This window comes from Myotis yumanensis, unplaced genomic scaffold (assembly GCF_028538775.1).
Source record: "Myotis yumanensis isolate MYYU_CA2020_CCGP unplaced genomic scaffold, mMyoYum1.0.hap1 SCAF_7, whole genome shotgun sequence".
NCBI lineage: Eukaryota > Metazoa > Chordata > Mammalia > Chiroptera > Vespertilionidae > Myotis > Myotis yumanensis.
Genome location: NW_027223758.1, coordinates 30,494,205 through 30,516,297, shown reverse-complemented (window position 1 = coordinate 30,516,297; position 22,093 = coordinate 30,494,205). Strand labels below are relative to the sequence as shown.

Here is a 22,093-nt window from a genome sequence, read left to right as displayed (position 1 = left end):
CTGGTGGAACAGGCACTTGCATGTATTGCTGGTAGGCATGCAAATTGGTACAACCCTTCTGAAGGGAAATTTGGCAATATCTAACACAACTACATAGGCACTTACCTTTTGACCCAGCAATCCCATTACTAGGTATACAAATCTCCAACAATATTAAAATACATAAGCACAGTTATTTACTATGCTACTGTTTACAAGAACAAAATATTGGAAACAACCTAAATGTCCATACATGAGACTGGTTGAATAAATTAAATAAATAAATACACATAGTGGATTACTACAAGTTATAAGAAGAATGAGGAAAATCTTAATGAACTGACCTGGAGAGAGTTCCAGGATATATTGTTAAGTGAAAAAAGCAAAGTAGATATTGACTACATATATACTACCCCTCAATAAAAGAAAGAAGAGGATATAAGAAAATACACATGGCCCACCCAGCGTGGCTCAGTGTTCAAGTATTGACCTATGAACCAGGAGGTCAGGGTTCAGTTTCTGGTCAAGGCACAGGCCTGGGTTTCGGGCTTGATCCCCAGTAAGGGGTATGCAGGACGCACCCGATCAATTATTCTCTCTCATCATTGATGTTTCCATCTCTCTCTCCCTCTCCCTTCCTCTCAATAAACATATATTTAAAAAAAAGAAAATACACATGTATCTGATCATTTGCACAAGAGACAGAAAAGATACACCAGAAACTGAAGAGATTTGTTACCAATTGGTAGTAAAGTGGATGGAAAAAGAGTGAAAAGAAGGAAGGAATGAGAACAAGGTAGTAAAAAGCACGGAGAGACATGTCACTGAGTAGAACTTTTTGAATATCTTTCACTCTTAGAACCAATAATAAGAGAAGAAAAAATAACCTAAAAAACTGAGAAGTGCATCAGTGACAGATGGGACAACTTCAAGTGGCCTAATATAGAGGTATTTGCCGAAACCGGTTTGGCTCAGTGGATAGAGCGTCGGCCTGCGGACTGAAAGGTCCCAGGTTCGATTCCGGTCAAGGGCATGTACCTGGGTTGCGGGCACATCCCCAGTAGGAGATGTGCAGGAGGCAGCTGGTCGATGTTTCTCTCTCATCGATGTTTCTAACTCTCTATCTCTCTCCCTTCCTCTCTGTAAAAAATCAATAAAATATATTTAAAAAAAATATATAGAGGTATTTGAGTCTCTAAAAGAAAGAAGGACAGAATTTTTTTCCCCAAACTTGAAAACTATAAATCCACAGATCTAAGAAGCTCAAGAAAATCTAAGTGCAAGAAATATGGAGAAATTACAGCAAGACACATTATAATCAAATGATTCAAAAACCAGTAATAAAAGAGAAAATCTTAAAAGCTACCAGAGGTAAAAAATTCATCTGTTATGTACCAAAAGAGCAAAGATAAAGATGAAATACTTCTCATTAGAAACAATGCAAGTGAGAAAGACAGGGGACATCTTTCAGGAGCTGAAAAGAAAAAAACTGTCAACCTAGAATTCAATACATGGAAAAAACATCTTTCAAAAATGAAGGTGAAATAAAGATTTTTGTTCAGATATACAAAAGCTGGAAAAATTACTCATCAGGAGAATCACACCACACAAAAAATAAAAAATAAAAAATTGAAGGACATCCTTTGGGAAGAAGTAAATCAGACCAAATGGAAAACTGGGTCTACATAAAGGAATGGAGAGCACTGGGAAGAGTAACGACATGGGTAACTAGGTAAGATTTTACAATTATTTAAATCTGTTTTTGTTTTTGTTAATCCTCACCTGAGGATATTTTTCCATTGGTTTTTTTAGAGAGAGTGGAGTGTGTGTGTGGGGGGGGTGGCGGGGTGGGGGGGGGGGGGGGGAGAAACAACTTTGTGAGAGAGACACATCGATTGGTTGCCTCCCACACAAGTCCTGACGGGAGCTGGGGATCAAACCTGCAACCCAGGTATGTGCCACTGCCCGAGAATCGAACCTGCAACCCTTTGGTACTTGGGCACACTGGCCAGGGCTAAATCTTTTAAATAATATTTTGAAAGAGTAAAAAGATAACTATTTAAACAAAAATAACAGCAATATATTGTGAGTTTTCAACATGATGTAAACCCAAAATGCATGACAACGAAGATCAACTCTGGATAAAGCACAGGAAAAGTGAGGGCCTACAGTGCAAGCCCACAGTAGGCTCAAGTGCAAGCTCAAGACTGCTCTTCTGTTCCTTCCTGTTGACTAGATTTTGGGATAGTCCTGTGGCTTGGTTCTTAATTTAGATACTTCAGTTTACTCACGGAGTGAGTCTTAGCCAGAACCTAGTAACTTCAATACTGTTTGCCAAGAAAGGATGCTTGGTGTTACTTTGAGGTTCAACTGACAAAGGTGTACTACTCACTGGTGGAGAATTATTCCTAGGCATATTAATTAGTGCCTAATACAATTCCTAGCTGACAGAGGCACCACCACACTAAAAAATGAGTAGACTTATAGAAAAGCACAGAAACATGACTCCCCCAACTTTTTATATAGGGGTTGACATGGGGTTAAAAACTTCTTTATGGCATGAGACAAAGCTTAAGAAAATAACCAAAACAAATTAGCATTGGTAGTGTTATATTCTGAAAAAAAAAAAAAGTAAAGATAAAAACAACAAATAAATCAACCAATTTCTTCTTTCCCTTTGACCCTTCCCATACTTACCTCACCCGCCTGAGATTCAGAAAGCTCCAGCAGGAAAGGAATTTCTGTGTCAAAATTAGCAAAGAAGTTAGTCCACTGATGTTCAAAAGCCATCAAATCCTAGGAAAAAAATAAAAAGATAATGCATTTAGTCATTTAAAGAAGGTTCTTTAGAAAATCAGAATCATGAAGCTGCGTCTGATCTCAAAATACTAGACCAATTAAATATGTTGTTTTAAGAGGTGGTATCAAACCACTGATACATGGTACCACATGGATGGACCTCAAAAACATGCCAAGTGAAAGAAGCCAGATATAAAAGGCCACTTTGTATATGGTCCATTTATATGAAATACCCACAAAAGACAAATCTATAGAGGCAGGAAGTAGATTGTGGTTTGCATAGGCTGGGAGTGGGAATGAACACAATGGAACTTTTTGGGTTGATGAAAATGTTCTAAAATTTAATCCTGGTAATGGCTGTAGAACTCTGTACATTTACTAAAAATTATTGAATTGTATACATAAAAAGGGTGATTTTTTTGGTATATAAATTATACTCTAATAAAACTGTTTTTAAAAAGGATAGTAATGGCCTCCAAGTGCCTTACTTTATTTTTTATTTTCTATTAACCTATTTTTTATTGATTTTTAGAGAGAGAGAGAGAGAGAGAGAGAGAGAGGGAGAAACATTGATTTGTTGTTCCACTTACTTATGCATTCATTGGTTGATTCTTATATGTGCCCTGACTGGGGATTGAACTCACAACCTTGGCGAATTGGGAAGAGGCTCTAACCAACTGAGCTATCTGACCAAGGCTCATTAACATAGCTTTTATTTTATTTTTTATTTTTAGTTATATAAAATATTACAGATTTCTTTCATTCAAACAAGTTCACTAAAAGTATGTACGTATATACATACATATATATAAACATATATGTATATATTTATACTTTAAATATAAAGTTACTATGGAATGTGAATTGGTGGGGAAATACTACTTTATTTCAATTTAGAGTTTAACAAATTCAGAAGTAGTTGATTGTAGAATGAAATTCTAGGTTCAACTGAAGTTTCTGCCACCCAATATTCTTTAAAAAATTTTTAATTCATTTTTTATTTTTCAATTACAGTTGTCATACAAAATCATATTAGTTTCAGATGTACACCCCAGTGATTAGACATTATATACCTTTCTAAGTAATCAACCTCGTAAGTCCTGTACCCATCTGATACCATACATAGTTATTAGAATACTAGAGGCCCAGTGCACGACACTCATGCGCTTGGGGGGAGGGGGTTTCAGCCGGCCTGCACCCTCTTGCAGTCTAGGACCCCTCAAGGGATGTCCGACTGCCGGCTTAGGCCTGCTCCCCACTGCTGCTGTGCTCGCCAGCCGTGAGTGCAGCTTCTGGCTGAGCGGTGCTCCCCCTGTGGGAGCACACTGACCACCAGGGGGCAGCTCCTGCATTGAATGTCTGCCCCCTGGTGGTCAGTGCATGTCATAGTGACTGGTTGTTCCGTTCAGTCGATTTGCATATTAGGGCTTTATTATATACGATTGATTATAGTATTCCCTATGCTGTACTTTACATCCCCATGACTATTCTGTAACTACCAATTTGTACTTCTTAATTCCTTCACTTTTTTCACCCATGCCCTGAACCCCCATTCCATATGGCAACCATCAAGTATTCTTTGTATCTATGAGTCTATTTCTATTCTGCTTGTTCATTTATTTTGTTTTTAGATTCAATTGTTGACAGATATGTATCTATTGCCATTTTATTGTTTTTATCTTTTATCTTTTTTTTTCCTTCTTCTTAAAGAACCTTATGTAATACAGGTTTGATGGTAATGAACTCCTTTAGGTTTTTCTTGTCTGGGAAGCTCTTCATAAGTCCTTTGATTCTAAATGATAGCTTTGCTGGGTAGAGTAATCTTGGTTGTAGGTCCTTGATTTCCATCACTTTGAATATTTCTTGCCACTCCCTTGTGGCCTGCAAAGTTTCTGTTGAGAAATCAGCTGTGAGTCTTAAGGAAGCTCCCTTGTAGGTAGTTAACTGCTTTGCTCTTGCTGCTTTTAACACTTGGATTGCGGGAAACGAGTTAAGTCGGCTCGCGTGAATTGCGCGTACTCCGCGGGAGCCGTCTTAACTCGGTTCATATAGATTTGCGGTGGAGTGCGGGAAACGTGTAAACTCGGGCCGATTGTAACTGCGTATTACCAAATATTTGTTTGTTTGCCGTTCACAAAGATACCTACCTGCGTATGCGAACCGTTTCATACCCATTGGGGTAATAGGTATCATAAAAATCCCTTGTAAGTAGAGAACACTTTATGGCGCTGGTCGAGTACAATACCGTTAGGGTACCAATGTATTGTTTTCTCATTTTATAACCGATATCCCTGGATATCTCACCATGCAAAGAGAATAGTTATTGAGAAATACTTGTGTCCGGACGTCTTTAGTTTTGAGTTTTGTGAATATTATTACGTGTTTAAATATTTAAATATATTGTGATAAAGACATTCATATAGAATTTTTTAACCAAATAAAATAAAATCGTTCCGCAAAGTGTTCGCATAATAATTATTTTTTTATATCAGATATCTATCGGAGTACCGCTATTTTCAGTTAGTATTATTTTTATTTGCTTTAACCTAGAATGTCGCAGCATTCAGACTATAGTGATGATGAGTTTTGTGCAGACAAGTTGTCCAATTATTCTTGTGATAGCGATCTTGAAAATGCGAGTACAAGTGATGAAGATTCTAGTGATGATGAAGTAATGGTGCGTCCCAGGACATTGAGGCGACGAAGAATTTCGAGCTCCAGCTCTGACTCAGAGTCAGATATAGAAGGCGGGAGAGAAGAATGGTCGCATGTTGATAATCCACCGGTCTTAGAAGATTTTTTAGGGCATCAAGGATTAAACACAGATGCTGTTATAAATAATATAGAAGATGCCGTGAAATTATTTATCGGAGATGATATTTTTGAATTTCTTGTAGAGGAGTCAAACAGGTATTATAATCAAAATAGGAATAATTTCAAACTTTCAAAAAAAAGCCTAAAGTGGAAAGATATAACCCCTCAAGAGATGAAGTTTTTAGGGTTAATTGTTCTCATGGGACAGGTGCACAAAGATAGAAGAGATGACTATTGGACCACGGAGCCATGGACGGAGACGCCATATTTTGGTAAAACGATGACGAGAGACAGGTTCCGACAGATATGGAAAGCTTGGCACTTCAATAATAATGCGGATATCGTAAATGAATCAGATAGACTTTGCAAAGTGAGACCAGTACTAGATTATTTTGTGCCTAAATTTATAAATATTTACAAACCTCATCAGCAATTATCACTAGATGAAGGGATCGTACCTTGGAGGGGAAGATTATTCTTTAGGGTATATAATGCTGGCAAGATCGTTAAATATGGAATATTGGTTCGTTTGTTGTGCGAAAGTGATACAGGATATATCTGTAACATGGAAATTTATTGCGGCGAAGGAAAGCGATTATTGGAAATGATACAAACAGTAGTGTCTCCATACACTGATTCGTGGTACCATATATATATGGACAATTATTATAATAGCGTCGCAAATTGTGAAGCACTTATGAAAAACAAATTCAGAATATGTGGAACAATCCGGAAAAATCGAGGTATACCTAAAGATTTTCAAACAATTTCTTTGAAAAAAGGTGAAACAAAATTTATAAGGAAAAATGATATATTGTTACAAGTGTGGCAATCAAAAATGCCTGTATACCTGATTTCTTCGATTCATTCTGCGGAGATGGAAGAAAGTCAGAATATTGACAGAACATCAAAAAAGAAAATTGTCAAACCGAATGCACTCATTGACTACAATAAACATATGAAAGGTGTTGACCGGGCCGACCAATACCTTTCATATTATTCGATATTGCGGAGGACGGTCAAATGGACAAAAAGGTTGGCAATGTATATGATAAATTGCGCATTATTTAATTCTTATGCAGTTTACAAATCAGTGAGGCAAAGAAAAATGGGTTTTAAAATGTTTTTGAAACAAACAGCTATCCACTGGTTGACGGATGATATTCCAGAGGACATGGACATTGTTCCAGACCTTCAACCAGTACCGTCTACTTCTGGAATGCGGGCTAAACCACCTACATCTGATCCACCATGCAGGCTATCGATGGACATGAGAAAGCATACGTTACAGGCAATTGTCGGAAGTGGAAAAAAGAAAAACATTTTGAGAAGGTGTCGCGTATGTTCCGTTCATAAATTGCGCAGTGAGACACGCTACATGTGCAAATTTTGCAATATACCTCTACATAAAGGGGCGTGTTTTGAAAAATATCATACGCTAAAAAACTATTAATTTCTATTTGTTTTGATTTATTATAAAAATTTTATTTTAAACTTTAAAAATATGTGTATATTTTTAGGTAATAAGTATTTTTTTGGTTTTTCGTATTTAGTTTATATATATCGAATTATTTATGTACTGAATAGATAAAAAAATGTCTGTGATTGAATAAATTTTCATTTTTTACACAAGAAACCAAAAATTTCATTTCAATCGAACCCATACTTCAAAAGATATAGGCATTTTAAACTAACTCTGATTTTGCGCGGGAAACCTAAATAATTGCCCGTGCCATCTTATATTTTGGCGGGAAATTCACCCGACACTGTAGTGTTAAGATTCTCTCTTTTAAAAAAATAATTTTTAAAAATGTTATTTATTGACTTAGAGAAAGAGAGAAAGAGGGAGGGGGGGGGGAGAGAGCAGGAGAGAAACACTGAGTTGTTTCATTTATTTATGCATTCATTGGTTGCTTCTTGTACGTGTCCTGACTAGGGATCAAATCCACAACCTTGGAACATCAGGACAATGTTTCATCCACCAGAGCTACCCGGCCAGGGTTGGATTCCCTCTGTGTTTAACCTTTTGCATTTTAATTACGTGTGTTGCTGTGAGCCTCTTTGGGTTCATCTTCTTTGGGACCCTCTGTGCTGCCTCGACTTGTATGTTTATTTCCTTCACCAAGTTAGAAAAGTTTTCAATTTCTTGCTTTCTTCTCCTTCCAGAACCCCCATGATGCAAATATTAGTACACTTGAAGTCATCCCATAGGCTCCTTAAACTATTCATATATATATTGATTTCAGAGAGGAAGGAAGAGGGAGAGAGAGACAGAAACATCCATGGTGAGAGCGAATCACCGATCTGCCACCTCCTGCAAGTCCCCCACTGGGGGTCAAGCCCACAACCCAGGCATGTGCCACCGACCAGAATTGAACCTGGGACCCCTCAGTTCGCATGCTGATGCTCCATCCACTGAGCAAAACCGGCCAAGGCACCTTACACTATTCTTATTTAAAAAAATTTTTTTTTTGCTTTTTGCTATTCTGATTAGGTGGGTTTTTCTTTCTTTTCTTCCTTTCTCTCTCTCTCTCTCTCTCTTTTCTTCTTTCTTCCTTTCCTTCTTTCCTTCTTTCTTTCTTTCCTTCTTTCTTTCCTTCTTCCTTTCCTTCTTCCTTCCTTCCTTCCTTCCTTCCTTCCTTCCTTCCTTCCTCCCTCCCTCCCTCCCTCCCTCCCTCTCTTTCTTTCTTTCTTTCTTTCTTTCTTTCTTTCTTTCTTTCTTTTTTTCTTTCTTTCTTCCTTTCTTTCTTTCTTTTCTTCTTTCCTTCTTTTTCCCTTCCTTACATTTCAAGTCACTGCTTTATTTCTTGGCTTCATCTACTCTGTTGATTCCCTATAAATTATTCTTCATTTCAGTTAGTGTATCCTTCATTTCTTACTGGTCTGTTTGTTTTGGTTGTTTGTTTTTTTATGGTTTCCATGACATTTTTTTATGCTGTTAAAGCTCTAAGTTCATTTACTCTTTCCCTAAGTCATTAAAATCCTTATAACCTGTGTTTTGAACTCTGAATCCAATAGATTGCTTGTCTCCATTTTGTTTAGCTCTTTTTCTGGAGTTTCACTCTGTTCTTTCATTTGGAACACATTTCTTCGTTTCCTAATTTTGGGAGCTTCCCTGCGTTTTTTCTATGTATTAGGTAAAGCTGCCACATCTCCTGGGCTTGGTAGAGTGACCCAATGTAGTAAGTCCTGGAGGGTCCAGTGGCACAGTCTCCAGGTTCACCCAAGCTGGACACTCCAGGTGTGCCCCCTACCTCAACCCCATGTAGGCCATGAATACCCTGTTGTATTTGAGCCTTGATTGTTGTTGGCACGTAAATGGCAGTAATTTATCCCAAGGCCTATCAGCTATAAAAACTGGCTGTGATGCAGGGCCCCACCCCATGGACCAGGACTTACTTCAGTGGAGCTCTGGTGCCCACTGAGTGTCCCCCTTAAGTGTGTTGCTTATGGAGATGGATGGATGGTGCTTCAACATGGTCTGAAACTGTCTATCAGGTGCACTGGCTCTGGGGCCTCTAGAACAGTGGTCGCCAATCAGTGGTCCATGAAGTCCGCTACTCTGAGAGATGCAGGCCAAGGTCAGCCTGCCTGTATTCTGCCTAGGGTCATCTGGCATAACCTACAAAGCAATCTACAGATGGCTGCTACTTGTGCAGGGCTTGGAGGTGCCTAGGAGAGGCCAAGCTTCGAACCAAGGCCAGTTGCTGCTACTTCCAGGCCTGGAGCCACTTAGCTAATGGTGCAGGGTACATTGAGGCCAGATACTGCTCGTTTGATTTTATGAAAGTCTGAAACATGAGCCAAGAGGCCATTCATATGGAAAAGCCACAGGAAGAAGCATGGGTGGGTCTGCAAGTTGGTGAGGTGGGGTCTTGGGGAATCATGAGGGCAGGCTGACCAGTATAAATCAGGTTGGTGGAGACTCAGGTATGGCACCTGCCTGCTGGCTCTGTGGGGGGATTACTTAGAAAAGGAACAATGGCCTCTGCCAGCACTTCTGGTGTGGAGAAAGCTTCCCCTCCACTTGCCCTGATGCCAGACAGTTCAGTTCCTCCCCATATGTCCCTGGTGCCTTTCAAGCTGCTGCTCCAGCGCTGGAACTCAGAAAGAATGAGTTGGAATAAATCTGTGAGGGCCCTTTAATAGGAACTGCCTGGGACTCCAGCAGCTCTCTGTCTCACTCAGCCACAATCCCTATTGGTTTTTATAGCCAGAACTTATGGGGACTCCTCTTTCTGACACAGGAACCCTGGGCAGGGAGGCCAGGTGTCCCTTGCTCTTCAGGGGGGACCACTGCAGTGGAGATATCCCTCCCAATATTTATCCACTTCACGTGGGTGTGGGACCAGCCTGTTCTGCATCTCCACCCCTCCTATCAGTCTCAATGTGGCTTCTTCTTTAAATCCTCAGTTGTAGGACTTCCATTCAGCTAAATTTCAGGTGGTTCTGAATGATAGTTATTCTGCAGTTTAGTTGTAATTTTGATATGGTTGTGGGAGGATGTGAGTATCACATTTTCCAAGTGCCTTACTTTACCAACCCTTGTTGGGGAGAGGGAGTTGTATATTTATTTGTTTAGTTAATTCTCACCCAAGGATATTTTCAATTGAGTTTTAGAGAGAGTGGAAGGGATGGGGAGAGACACACAGAGAGAAACATCAATGTGATAGAGAGAAATAGATTGGTTGCCTCCTGCACGTGCCTGAACCGGGGTCAGGGATCGAGCCTGCAACCGAGGTGTGTGCCTTGGACTGGAATCAAACCTGGGACCCTTCAACCCATGGGCCAACTCTCTATCCACTGTGCCAACCCAGCTAGGGTGAGGGAGTTATTTATGAGGCACCTACAGGATGATACAACATTTAGTGCCAAAAGGGTCATATCAATGAAGCTTTTGTTCAAGGACAAATTAGTTGACTTTAGTTAGAAGTTTTGTGGGTCTTGAGGTGGCCAGTGGCCCAGAGGCCTCTCCTCCCTCGCAACATCTTTTTAGTGGTCGCAGGAGTATAAATAATTCTGCACCTTTCCCAGTTGACTCGCCTCTATGTACTGCCTGCCTTCCTCCACCATCCCAGCTGCCTTTCAGTCTCCTCTCTAATCTCATTTCTGTTCCCAACCACCACACATTGCTTTATGCTTCTGGCTATTCTTTAAGGCACCATCAGTTAACCAAAAAAACACCAGCTATGACTTGCTTAAGATACAACATCTTTGTACTTATTTTGAAGTTGCTGATAATTTGTACTCAAATTGGACAGTTGTCTTCACTGTCCATCTCACAGTGTAAGTGTATGTAAACTGGGCATCCAGCCTAATGCCTTGCTCACAGGAGGCATTCTGTTTGCTGTACTAAAACTGGCTGGACAGATCTATGCTCTCATCATTCTTCTCTTCCAGGTGAGAATACACAACTACTCAGACCTGTGGACTCTGTAATAGCTATGTACTGACTGTACTTCTGACCTTAGGCATCAAGCACAAGGGACCTCTGCTAGGAATACTAGTGTAAACAACATTCTCAAGTGGCTTCACTACTTACTGCTCAGATGATCTATATTTTATTTAGATGTGTGGATTTATGTATACACATATATGGATATTACATATAGATTATATACATATATGCAAAATTATTTTCAGTAATCATGTAGGTGACAGTTCTGATACTGTTTTCTTAATGTTTTATATATAATGTAGGATAAAAAAAGTCAGATATGCATATATATACATGCACATGGGGAGGGTAAGTGGGAGAGGGTAGAGGGAGAGAGAGACAATGAATTTCCTAGCTCTGTCCACTGAAGAGATCTAAAAACAACGAGCAAACCAGTAGCAATAAGTATTCCTACCACCTAGATTGTGGTATTGAAGTGCTATTTCCCACTCAAAATTTACTAGAGATATGACCAATTCCAGGTCTGAATTAACTGAGCCTCAAGATTCAAATATCATAGTCAGAAAATATGGAAGATGGGGGCAAGGGGTGTAGAGGATGTTAAATTACACCACAGGAATGCAATCAACAAAATCTCAATGAAAACAGCTACAAGACAAATGATCTGTTTTTTTTTTCAACAAAAATACTAGTATAGCGGTGGAGGTGGGGGAGGAGACTGGGGAAAAACAAAGAGATGGAAAGGAAACCTACAGATGAAAAGAAACCTAAAATACATACCCAAGCAAAGCTAAACTATGTATTTATGGAAGTACATTTGGATGATTAAACTGCAAAAAAAAGTAAGGAGGAGATTGCCATAGAATTCATGACAGTGTTCTTCTTGGTGGAGGAGAAAGGAGGCGATGGATTGCTTCTGGGGTAGCTAGTATGTTTCTATTGCTTCATAATAATTATTAGGTTATACTTTAGTTTTATGTTGTTTTCTGAGTCTGTGTTATTTTAATAAAAAGTCTACAAAAACAGAATATATATTTGTTACAGAAAACTCAGAAAATAAAGAATAGACATCATTATCAACATTTTGTGAAATACTCTCATCCTATTTTATACATATGTACTTTATATACACCAATATATACTTGTAATTGGCAATCTACAATTGCCTGGGTCAGACTGTCTTGTCATACCACCTCTGTGCCTCGGCCCTGTAAATTAGACCTTCTCATTTAAGATCTAGACCCACTACTATCAGGTCTAATCAGTGGCCCTGATCCTACCTAAGTCCAGGACAGTCTTCCCACTTTGGCATTGGATTACTCCCACAGGGCCTCCTGGACTCTGGAGAAAAGTACACTCCCTATTCTTCCAGCACTCTAACCACAGATCTTCAATGTCTGTCCAACTCATTTAGTCCTATTTCCACTCCCCATTTCCATCTGGCTACCACTACAACTTAGCACTGACAGTATGTTCAAATTCAGAAAGACCTGTGCTGGAACCTTTGCTCCCCCTCTTACTGGCTGTGCAAGCTTGCAAGGAAATTAACTCTCTGAGCCTCAAATGCCTTATATGTGTAATGTAGGATTACTTTCTAACTTACAGAGATATCACAGGAATTAAATGAAATAACCTATATTAAGTACTTATTTACTAGACCTTGCATAGATGTCTATCATACTTCACAATTTCTCTGCCTCTATGGTCAGCTAGCCCAAGTTGGCTGAGAACATTTGAACCTCCCCCTTGACTTTCTGACATTTGTCTGCTCGCTCTCTGACCCATAATGCAAATTACTAGCCTCATGGAAGCCACAACAGACATTGTCCAACCCAGTTTAGGTCTGTGCCTCGCTTGCTTGGCTCTGTCCAATCCTTGGGTAATAACAGAATGCTTCACTTGGTTAAGCTTAGAAAAACAAAAAGAACCAATATAGCTACTAATACAGAATACACTTTATTTTGTTTTTCAATTGTATTTAGAAATAAGCTCAGAAAGTATATTTCCATTTTAGTGGCCTACATGGTAACACCTATCTTTTTAAAAATTTTTTAAAATTGATTTTTAGAGAGAGAGGAAGGGAGAGGGATAGAGAAACATTAATGTGAGAGTGCAACACGGTATCAAGCCCACAATCCAGGCATGTGCCCCGACTGGGAATCGAACCAGCAACCCCTCGGATGCATGGGATGATGCTCAACTAATTCGGCCAGGGCAGGTGACACCTATCTTGGTTTGGATCAATAACAAGAAGCAGTTATACAGCTGAACAGTAGCCATTCTCTATGTGAAAAACATTGTGTGCTTTGGGGGGGATACACAGAAGACAGGTACTTTGCCCTTAGAAGACTTCCCTGACAGAAGTGGATGTGTCAGCACTAATTACAGAATAAGGTAGAATGAACTGTTAAATACTACTTTCAGCTCCACGCTGTGACTAAATTGGAAAATGCAGCCCTGGCCAGTGTGGCTCAGTTGGTTGGAGTGCCGTCCCATACACCAAAAGGTGGTAGGTTCCATTCCAGGTCAGGGTAGGTGCCCAGGTTGTGGGATTCAATCTCCAGTTGGGCATATATAGGAGGCAACCTATTGATATTTCTCTCTCATATTGGTTTCTCCTCTCTTTCATCAATAATAAATAAAATAAATAAATGAAATGGAAGATGCAATAAATTTTAATACTAAAAATAATTGGTATTATATATGAAACATTCACATATATATACATATACACACACATACACACATATATATGTGTGGTTGCATATATATATGTGTCTGTGTATATATTTAAATCTTCCTAACATCTTGTCCACTTCGTAGATAGGAGACTGAGGCACTGAACAGTAATGTGACCTGCCTGAGTATGCAATACTATCAATTAGCAAAAGTGGAAATATAGCTAGGTAAGAGATACCCAGAGCCTGTGTGCTTTCCACCAGACACACTCTTCTCTTTTTCCCAGCACACTATTTTGTGCATTTCTGGAAATGGATACTGTCCATGTACGTGGAACTGGTCAGTTGAATCTCATGATGAAGGGAAAGTCTATCTGCACACACTCTTCCAGGTCAAATCCAGAAGACAAGCTCAGATAGATATCAAGGTCAGATAAGCAGCAAAGGTCTGAAAACCCCAAGAAACATGCCAGTGTGCCTTGGCCCTTGGCCAGTGGGGAAGGATTTGGCCCTAGGCTGGCACTGGCAGTGGCAGCTCTCAGGTGGCTCAAAGGGGGAAAAGAAGCTCAATTTTAATACTTAAAATTACTTTAAAGAATTACATAAAATAAAAATGAGACTATGAAAGTAAGTAAAATAAAAATAGCAGTAAGACCACCACTTGAAGTTTCTAATACACAGAAACACAAACTGTTTTACAAAGATGGAAATATATTCTGCTTTTTTACTAGTAGTGTTCTCACCAAACATGTTTCTACATCAAATCTCAGAGGAGTCTGCATTTTCGCTCTATGGTATGTGACCAAGAAGCATGGAACTGTAGGTTCTCTGGCCAGCAGTGATTGACCAACAAGAAAAAAAGCTTAGATACCAATTCTGGCTGTAAGATTAAAGGTCTTTTTGGCAAAGGGAAAATACATAGGAATAGGAAAAGTATTTGGATGGTGGAGAGAAAAAGGGGTTTTAGAGAAGTTTGGAGGCTATGAATCAAGAGAAGAGAAATGAAAAAAAAATAGCTCTTAAAAATAATATAGATGTGAATTGGTGTCCTTTTAAATAATTTTTAGAGACACAAGTAATGATTAGAATTGCATTTTTATTTCTTCTGGTTGTTGGACTTGGATTTTATTAACATTTGTAGATTTATCACAAGAGATCCCTGAACAAATTTATAGTCAGTTTTATACATATTTATTTTATTTTGGGATTTGCTGAGCTTCTTGGATCTATGGATTGATGCATTTCATCAATTTGTGAAGTTCTTGGACATTACCAATCCAAATTTCCTGCCCTATTTTCTCTCTACTCTCCTTCTGGGACTCTAAATATACTGTTAGATCATTTGACATTGTTTGACAGATACTGGATGCTCCACTCCCTTGCTCTTTTTTTCTTTGTCCTTCAGTTTACAAAATTTCTATTGACCTATCTTCAAGTTCACTGAACTTCTATTCATTGGTATCTAGTCTGCTAGTAAGCCAATTTTATACATTCTTCTTTTCTGATATAATATTTCCCATTTCTAGCTTTTCCATGTGTTTCTTTTTATAGTTTTCAGGTCTGATGAAATTCTCATCTCTTCATGCATGTTGTCTCCTTTTTCTTCCATATACTTTGAAATTGTTATTAGTTATTTAAATTCATTGGTTAATTTCAACATTTGGGTCTGCTTCTATTGAGTATTTCCTTTCTTGACCCCAGATCATATTTTCTTGCTTCTTTATATTTTATAATTTAAAAAAAATCATATGCCACTCATTTGGTATGAAAGAACAGTAAAAACAGGTAAATAATATTTACCTCTAGGAAAGGGCACACACTTTCTTTTGTTAAGACACTAGAGTAGAGATCTAAGTCAATTTGATATGTAACTGGCCTGGGTCTGGATATTATTGCATTTTTAGTTGTATTTTATTCATCACCAAATTAAAATATTTTGAGGATGGGTATGAACTTCAGTAGAAACTTTGCTCAGAGCACTAGTCAAGATTCTAAAAATCTCTGTGTTGTATAGATAAACCACAAGCTTTCTGGACTATCACTCCCTGCTTTACAAACTGGCTACCAGTTTTTGGGGTTGCTAAGGAGTTCTCTTAGCTCTCCAGTCCCCTTGGATCTTTCTATGTAAGGAAACCCTCCTCTATCTTGCTGCCTTACCCCCAGCCTTAAGAGGGTAGCTACTTAAACGTTGTAAGTACCTGGAATGCCTTCAAAGGGTTGCTCTGTTCTTCTGCTCCAATCCAGGTGATAGTTGAGCGGCAAATGCCTTCAGGCGGATGGTTCTCAACTTTCTTGCCTGCACCCCCAGCTTTTGGTGACTACCCTGAGCACTATGAGATACAGTTAATGGCCTTTAACAACTCTTTTAAAGGTCAGCTGATTTCTATTTATCCCCGTCTAAGATGGATTCCTCTTCCTTCTGCTGCTCCACCAGAAATTAGAACAGCATCCTATGAAGGGCCCTACATTTTCTGAAACTGAGTTCTTTCAGCTTTCTTTGGATCTTCAGCTTGCTAATGGTTTTATTTTAAAACTATTATTTTGTTGCTTATTCAGGCTTTTTTTGGTTGTTAGGGTGATAGCAATGATTTCTTTTGACTTTCTATATCCCTAATTGGGAGTGGAAAAGCTTGGTCACTTTTTTTCTTATTTTGTGAATAGCCAATTCCTGCTGTCCCCCAGTTCTCCCTGTTGTACTTTTCTTAATGATTTGTAAGAGCTCTGTATAATGTAATGGGTATAATGTAGTGGGTATAAATGTGCTCAGCCACATTTTGGTACAAGACATATCATCTTACTTTATTATTTCTAAATAAAATTAAATCTGGCTCTGAGCCATCACTCTTTCAGATAGATGAGAAGTCCACTATTAGACACTAAAAAGGCTTCCTTCCACTTCTTTTATTTTTAATTTTTATTTTATTTCAGAGAGGAAGGGAGGAGAAAGAGAGAGAAACATCAATGATGAAAGAGAATCATTTATCAGCCACCTCCTGCATACCCCACACTGGGGATTGAGCCCACAACCTGGGCATGTGCCTGACCAGGAATCAACCATGCCCTCCCGGTTCACAGATCGACCAGTGAGCCACACTGGCAGGGCATCCACTTTGTCATGATGTCACCTAAGAATACCAAGCTCATGGAAAATCAGAAAGTCCAGAAAAGGCTTAACATTAAGCCAATGGTGATTACCACTGTTGCTCCTTCAGTCATATGTCACTGTTGCAACTGAAGATGTGGCAATTAAAGATGTCCTACTAAGTGTCCCTTCTTCACTGACTCCAAAGATGCTTGCAGTGTTCTCAAAACTATAATGCTATGTCTAGCCCCCATGTGTGACCTATAGCTTCCTCACACTGAGGGCATTGCATACAAGGGAAGCATGGGTTTCAGACACTTTTAGAAACTCCTAAAACTCCTACTTAACTCTCTTCTCTACCTGTGGTTACATGTTATCATTCTTATTACACTATTAATGTTGTAATTTTTTTGCATTTTTCTTTTTATATATATATATATTTTATTGATTTTTTACAGAGAGGAAGGGAGAGGGATAGAGAGTTAGAAACATCGATCAGCTGCCTCCTGCACACTCCCCACTGGGGATGTGCCCGCAACCAAGGTACATGCCCTTGACCGGAATGGAACCTGGGACCCTTCAGTCCACAGGCTGACGCTCTATCCACTGGTTAGAGCAATTTTTTGCATTTTTCTCTTTTTTTCCCCATAATTAGGATAGCCATAGGTGGTTGATGATGATGATGACTACGTTTTTTTTTAAAAAACAAAACAAACAATTCAGTTTTATTTTTCTTTTATAGTGCTACTAGTAGCCCAGTGCACAAAATTTGTGCACATTAAAAGGGAATTAATTGCCTTAACCGGTTTGGCTCAGTGGATAGAGCATTGGCCTGCGGACTCAAGGGTCCCAGGTTCCATTCTGGTCAAGGGCATGTACCTTGGTTGTGGGCACATCCCCAGTGGGGAGTGTGCAGGAGGCAGCTGATCGATGTTTCTCTCTCATCGATGCTTCTAACTCTCGATCCCTCTCCCTTCCTCTCTGTAAAAAAAATCAATAAAATATACTTTTTAAAAAAAGGGAATTAATTAGCAGAGATATTTTAATATTGCTATTTGCCCTTTCTCTATAATAGAAGTGTGAGAGATGAAAGGAAATTAGTAAAATGTATATGAAAATAATATATAAATTTATTAATAAATAAACAGTAACAAAAGGATATAACAATAGAGGCATGATATAAAAACGACAAAAACATGATATAAAAACAACAGTGATACAAACAATGACTGATAAAGTGATTAAACTTATGCTAATATCTCCCTGTACACCACATTAAGAGTGAAAACACTTTCAGAGTGCTTGATTAATTTCCCTTGTGATGAAGTACTTAGAACTTTAACTGTAACATCACATGCTCTTCAAACTCGAGAGAAAGCAACATATAACTGACCATGTGTAAAAACGGGTTCAGGCAGGAATATGCCTACTTTGTCTAGAGTTTGTCCTTGTGATTTAATGCTGGCATCACGGGAAACTGTCTTCCAATCAATTTAAATGGGAGGCCAGTGTCAGATAGGGACAAATTAATTCTTGGAATCAGAACAGCCTGTCCCTCTGTAGATCTTGTTAATACTTCAGCTTCGATAATGTTAGGTCGTAATCTTTTGATAATAAATCTGGTACCATTACAAAGACCCCATTTACTATTAAGATTTCTCAATAGCATGATGATTGCACCCACTTTCAATTTTAATTTATGACATGGCATTCCCGAAGGAGTAATACTATTAAGAAATTCGATGGGAAAATTTTCCTTCTCAGCATCATCTGTGGAATCAATGGAATCATCACGCAAATACGTGTGAAAATCTCCATCGAGTATATCCAAATTTTCTTCATTTAATTTTTGAACAGGCTCTTTTGGAGAAAGAATTGCACGTTTAGATATATTTTTAATATTATCTATAGCAGTGGTTCTCAACCTTGGCTGCACATTAGAATCACCTGGGAATCTTTTTAAAATCCTGATTCCTGGGCCCCATCCTCCAGAAATTATTTCTTTGTTATGGGGTGGGGCCACAACATTAGTAACAAAGAAACAGAATTAAAACTTTATTGTGGGAAGCCACTACAGTGTTTTGGACAGGTTCAAGCCTTGGACTGATAAGAGGGCACAGTCTTCTCATTGCCACGTGCAAGTCTCAGCTTGGAAGGCAGGGCCCTCCCAGCACAATTATAGCCAACAGCTGTAGTTGTAAGCTTGAACCTATGGTCTGAACACGTGGCCCCACGTGCCTGAGTGATGTAGGCTTGATAGAGTTCAGGCGTATGTAGTTGAGTAGGATTGAAACCCAGGAGAATGTTGTAAACATCTTGGTCACGCCCTTACTTTGCCTTGTAGCTTCTGCTATAAATTAAAGGCATGGCTGTGGGCGTGGTCGCTGTCTCTCAGAGAAGCAGCGTCCCACCGAGACCCGGCTTTCATTCTCTTGTCTGTCTTTTCTAAGCTTTCAGCCACCCCCACTCAGGTTCACCCTTGGCTGTGCTGGCGCGGCACACTTTATATAAAGACTAGAGGCCCAGTGCACAAAAATTTGTGCACTCGGGGGAGTCCCTCAGCCTGGCCTGTGCCCTCTCGCAGTCTGGGACCCCTCTGGGGATGACCACCTGCTGGCTTAGGCCTGCTCCCCAGGGGATTGGGCCTAAGCTGGCAGTCAGACATCCCTCTGGCAGCCCGGGAGCCCTTGGGGGATGTCCACTTGCCAGTGGGGAGCAGGCCTAAGCTGCAGTCAAACATCCTTAGCGCTGCTGAGGAGGCAGGAGAGGCTCCCGCCACCACCGCTGTGCTGGCAGCTGTCAGCCTGGCTGTGGCTGAGCAGAGCTACCCCTGTGGGAGCACCCTGACCATCAGGGGGCAGCTCCTGCATTGAATATCTGCCCCCTGGTGGTCAGTGTGTGTCATAATGATCAGTCATTCTCAGTCGTTCTGCTGTTAGGGTCAATTTTCATATTACCCTTTTATTATATAGGATAGAGGCCTGGTGCACGGGTAAGGGCCAGCTGGTTTGCCCTGAAGGGTGTCCCGGATCAGGGTGGGGGGTCCCACTGGGGTGTCTGGCCAGCCTGGGTGAGGGGCTGAGGGCCATTTTCAGGCTGGCCACACCCCCTTCAGGGTGGGGGTTCCCACTGGGGTGCCTGGCCAGCCTGGGTGAGGGGCTGATGGCTGTTTTCAGGCTGGTCAAGCACCCCAGTGGGGACCCTCACCCCATGGGGGTGTGGCCAGCCTGGGTGAGGGTCTGAAGGATGTTTTCAGGCTGGCCACACCCCCTTCAGAGTGGGGGTCCCCATTGGGGTGCCTGGCCAGCCTGGGTGAGGAGCTGATGGCCGTTTTCAGGCTGGCCATACCCCCTCACGACCCAAGCTCCCAGCCTCTCTTGTTTTTCGTTTTCTTTTTTTTTTCAGAGCCTCCTTGTGCGGAGGCCAGGGTGGGGGCTGGAAGCAGATATCTGGGATTTATTTATCTTCTATAATTGAAACTTTGTAGCCCTGAGAGAAGGCCAGGGCCAGCCAGGGCAGGCAGGAAGCCTGACTTCCTCCATCACCGGGGGCAACCCAAGCCTCCTGCTCACTCCAGCTCCGTGGCTGCCGCCATCTTAGTTGGGTTAATTTGCATACTCTCTCCTGATTGGCTGGTGGATGTAGTGGAGTGATGGTTAATTTGCATCTTTCTCTTTTATTAGTGTAGATATGCCTCCACGCTCCCAGGGCGGTTCCTGTCTCAAACCCCGCCCTTACAGGAAATAGCTCTGGGAAACAGCTTGGGGGAGGGCACAGCCATTGCCAAGACAACCCCTGTAGGACTGATTTCCTTCCGCTTGGTCGCGGTTCTGATGGTCGTGATGAACACCACCCAGGGTTTTTATATAAGTAGATTTGATTAGAAATGTTTAAACAGAAGGGATGTTCAGTTTTATCAAATGCCTTTTGGCACCTATGGGGTCATAAATGGCTCCAAGAAGGAAAATTAGTACAATGATTGCATTAATAGATTTCCTGATATTAAATATTGAACCCTTAATAAACCCTACTTCATTAAAGAATATGCTTTTATTTTTATTTTTAAATATGTATTTATTGATTTCAGAAAGGGAGAGAGAGAGATAGAAACATCAATGATGAGAGAGAATCACTGATCGGCTGCCTCCTGCACACCTCCTACTGGGGATCGAAACCACAACCTGGGCATGTGCCCTGACCGGGAATCGAACCATGACCTCCTCGTTCATAGGTCAAAGCTCAACCACTGAGTCATGCCAGTCTGGCAAAGAATATGCTTTTAACATGATACTGGGTTCTGTTTGCTAATATTTCACTTAATACAGGTATTGATAATTGTGAGACTGGTGTGTTGTTTTCATTTGGAGGGGCCTTGATATTATAGCTAATTTCATTTGAAGGCTATAAGCTTTCTTTTTCCATGCATATCTATCCATGATCACTGAGAGACACTACTGAGCTGCTTAACCAAAGTATCTATTCTTTAATTTTGTTTGTTGCTCCCCATTGTGAATTGCTCTTTCTACCCTGAATTTTTCCTTCAAAGTTCAGATGAAAAATTAATGCCTAACCCTCTAATCCAGGAGTTGGTAAACTATGGCCTGTAAGCAGGCCACATATTTTTATAAATAAAGTTTCCTGGTAACAGACACAGCCATTAGTTTAAGCATTATTTGCAGCTGCTCTCAGGGTACACAAAACCTAAAACATTACTATCTAGTCTTTTACAGAAAAAGCTTGCTGACCTGTGCTTTAATCCTTTATTCCTTTAAGCCATATCCCATCTTTTTTATCTTTTCATGCCAGAGAAAGAATAGAAAAAGTCACCCTCACCATTGTTTTTCTAAAGTCCAGACCAACAGAAAGAATGTCTTTAGATGAAAACCTAAACCCTGGACCAGGCCGGTGGCCTTGGTCTCACCTACGGTGAGGTTTCTTCAGTGTAAAAGGTAGTATCACTTTTCCAGGTCCCCTTCTACTGTAGACTCAAGGAGTTCAAGAAGCTGCTCAATTCTTTGACTAAACTAAACTAAACTAAACTAAACTAAAATACATTCTGCATTTCTTCAAGTTAAATACAACTAGTAATTTTGTGAGTAAAATACAGTTTGGCTCCTTACTTCTGAAAGCAAACTCTCCAGAGACATAGGATCCATTTTGCTGTAGACATTCCATAGATTCAAACTCACATCCTGCAACTGCAACACAAGGGCAAAAATTTAAAGTAATACAGAGTCAATATCATTAGAGCAATCCAAATTATTTTCTGACATTCAGAAATGACTATCTTTGTGAAAATTCAAGTGATTAGAATAATAAATGTTATTTTGATCAGTCACATTA

The 22,093-nt window shown here is 40.0% G+C and overlaps 1 protein-coding gene across 3 annotated transcripts in view; it reads right to left on the bottom strand.

Annotated features, from left to right (window-relative positions):
* Nucleotides 1-22,093, bottom strand: part of DNAAF9 (dynein axonemal assembly factor 9) — a 130,205-nt gene that overhangs the window by 74,806 nt on the left and 33,306 nt on the right. For all 3 annotated transcript variants that reach the window (XR_011472115.1, XM_070419993.1, XM_070419994.1), the window contains exons 7-8: nucleotides 21,871-21,948; nucleotides 2,677-2,775 (exon numbers count right to left, since the gene is read on the bottom strand). Coding sequence is in view for 2 of the 3 variants with exons in the window: in XM_070419993.1 (XP_070276094.1) it covers nucleotides 2,677-2,775; nucleotides 21,871-21,948 (177 nt within the window). In the remaining variant the exon portion in view is untranslated. The remainder of the gene's footprint in view (nucleotides 1-2,676; nucleotides 2,776-21,870; nucleotides 21,949-22,093) is intronic.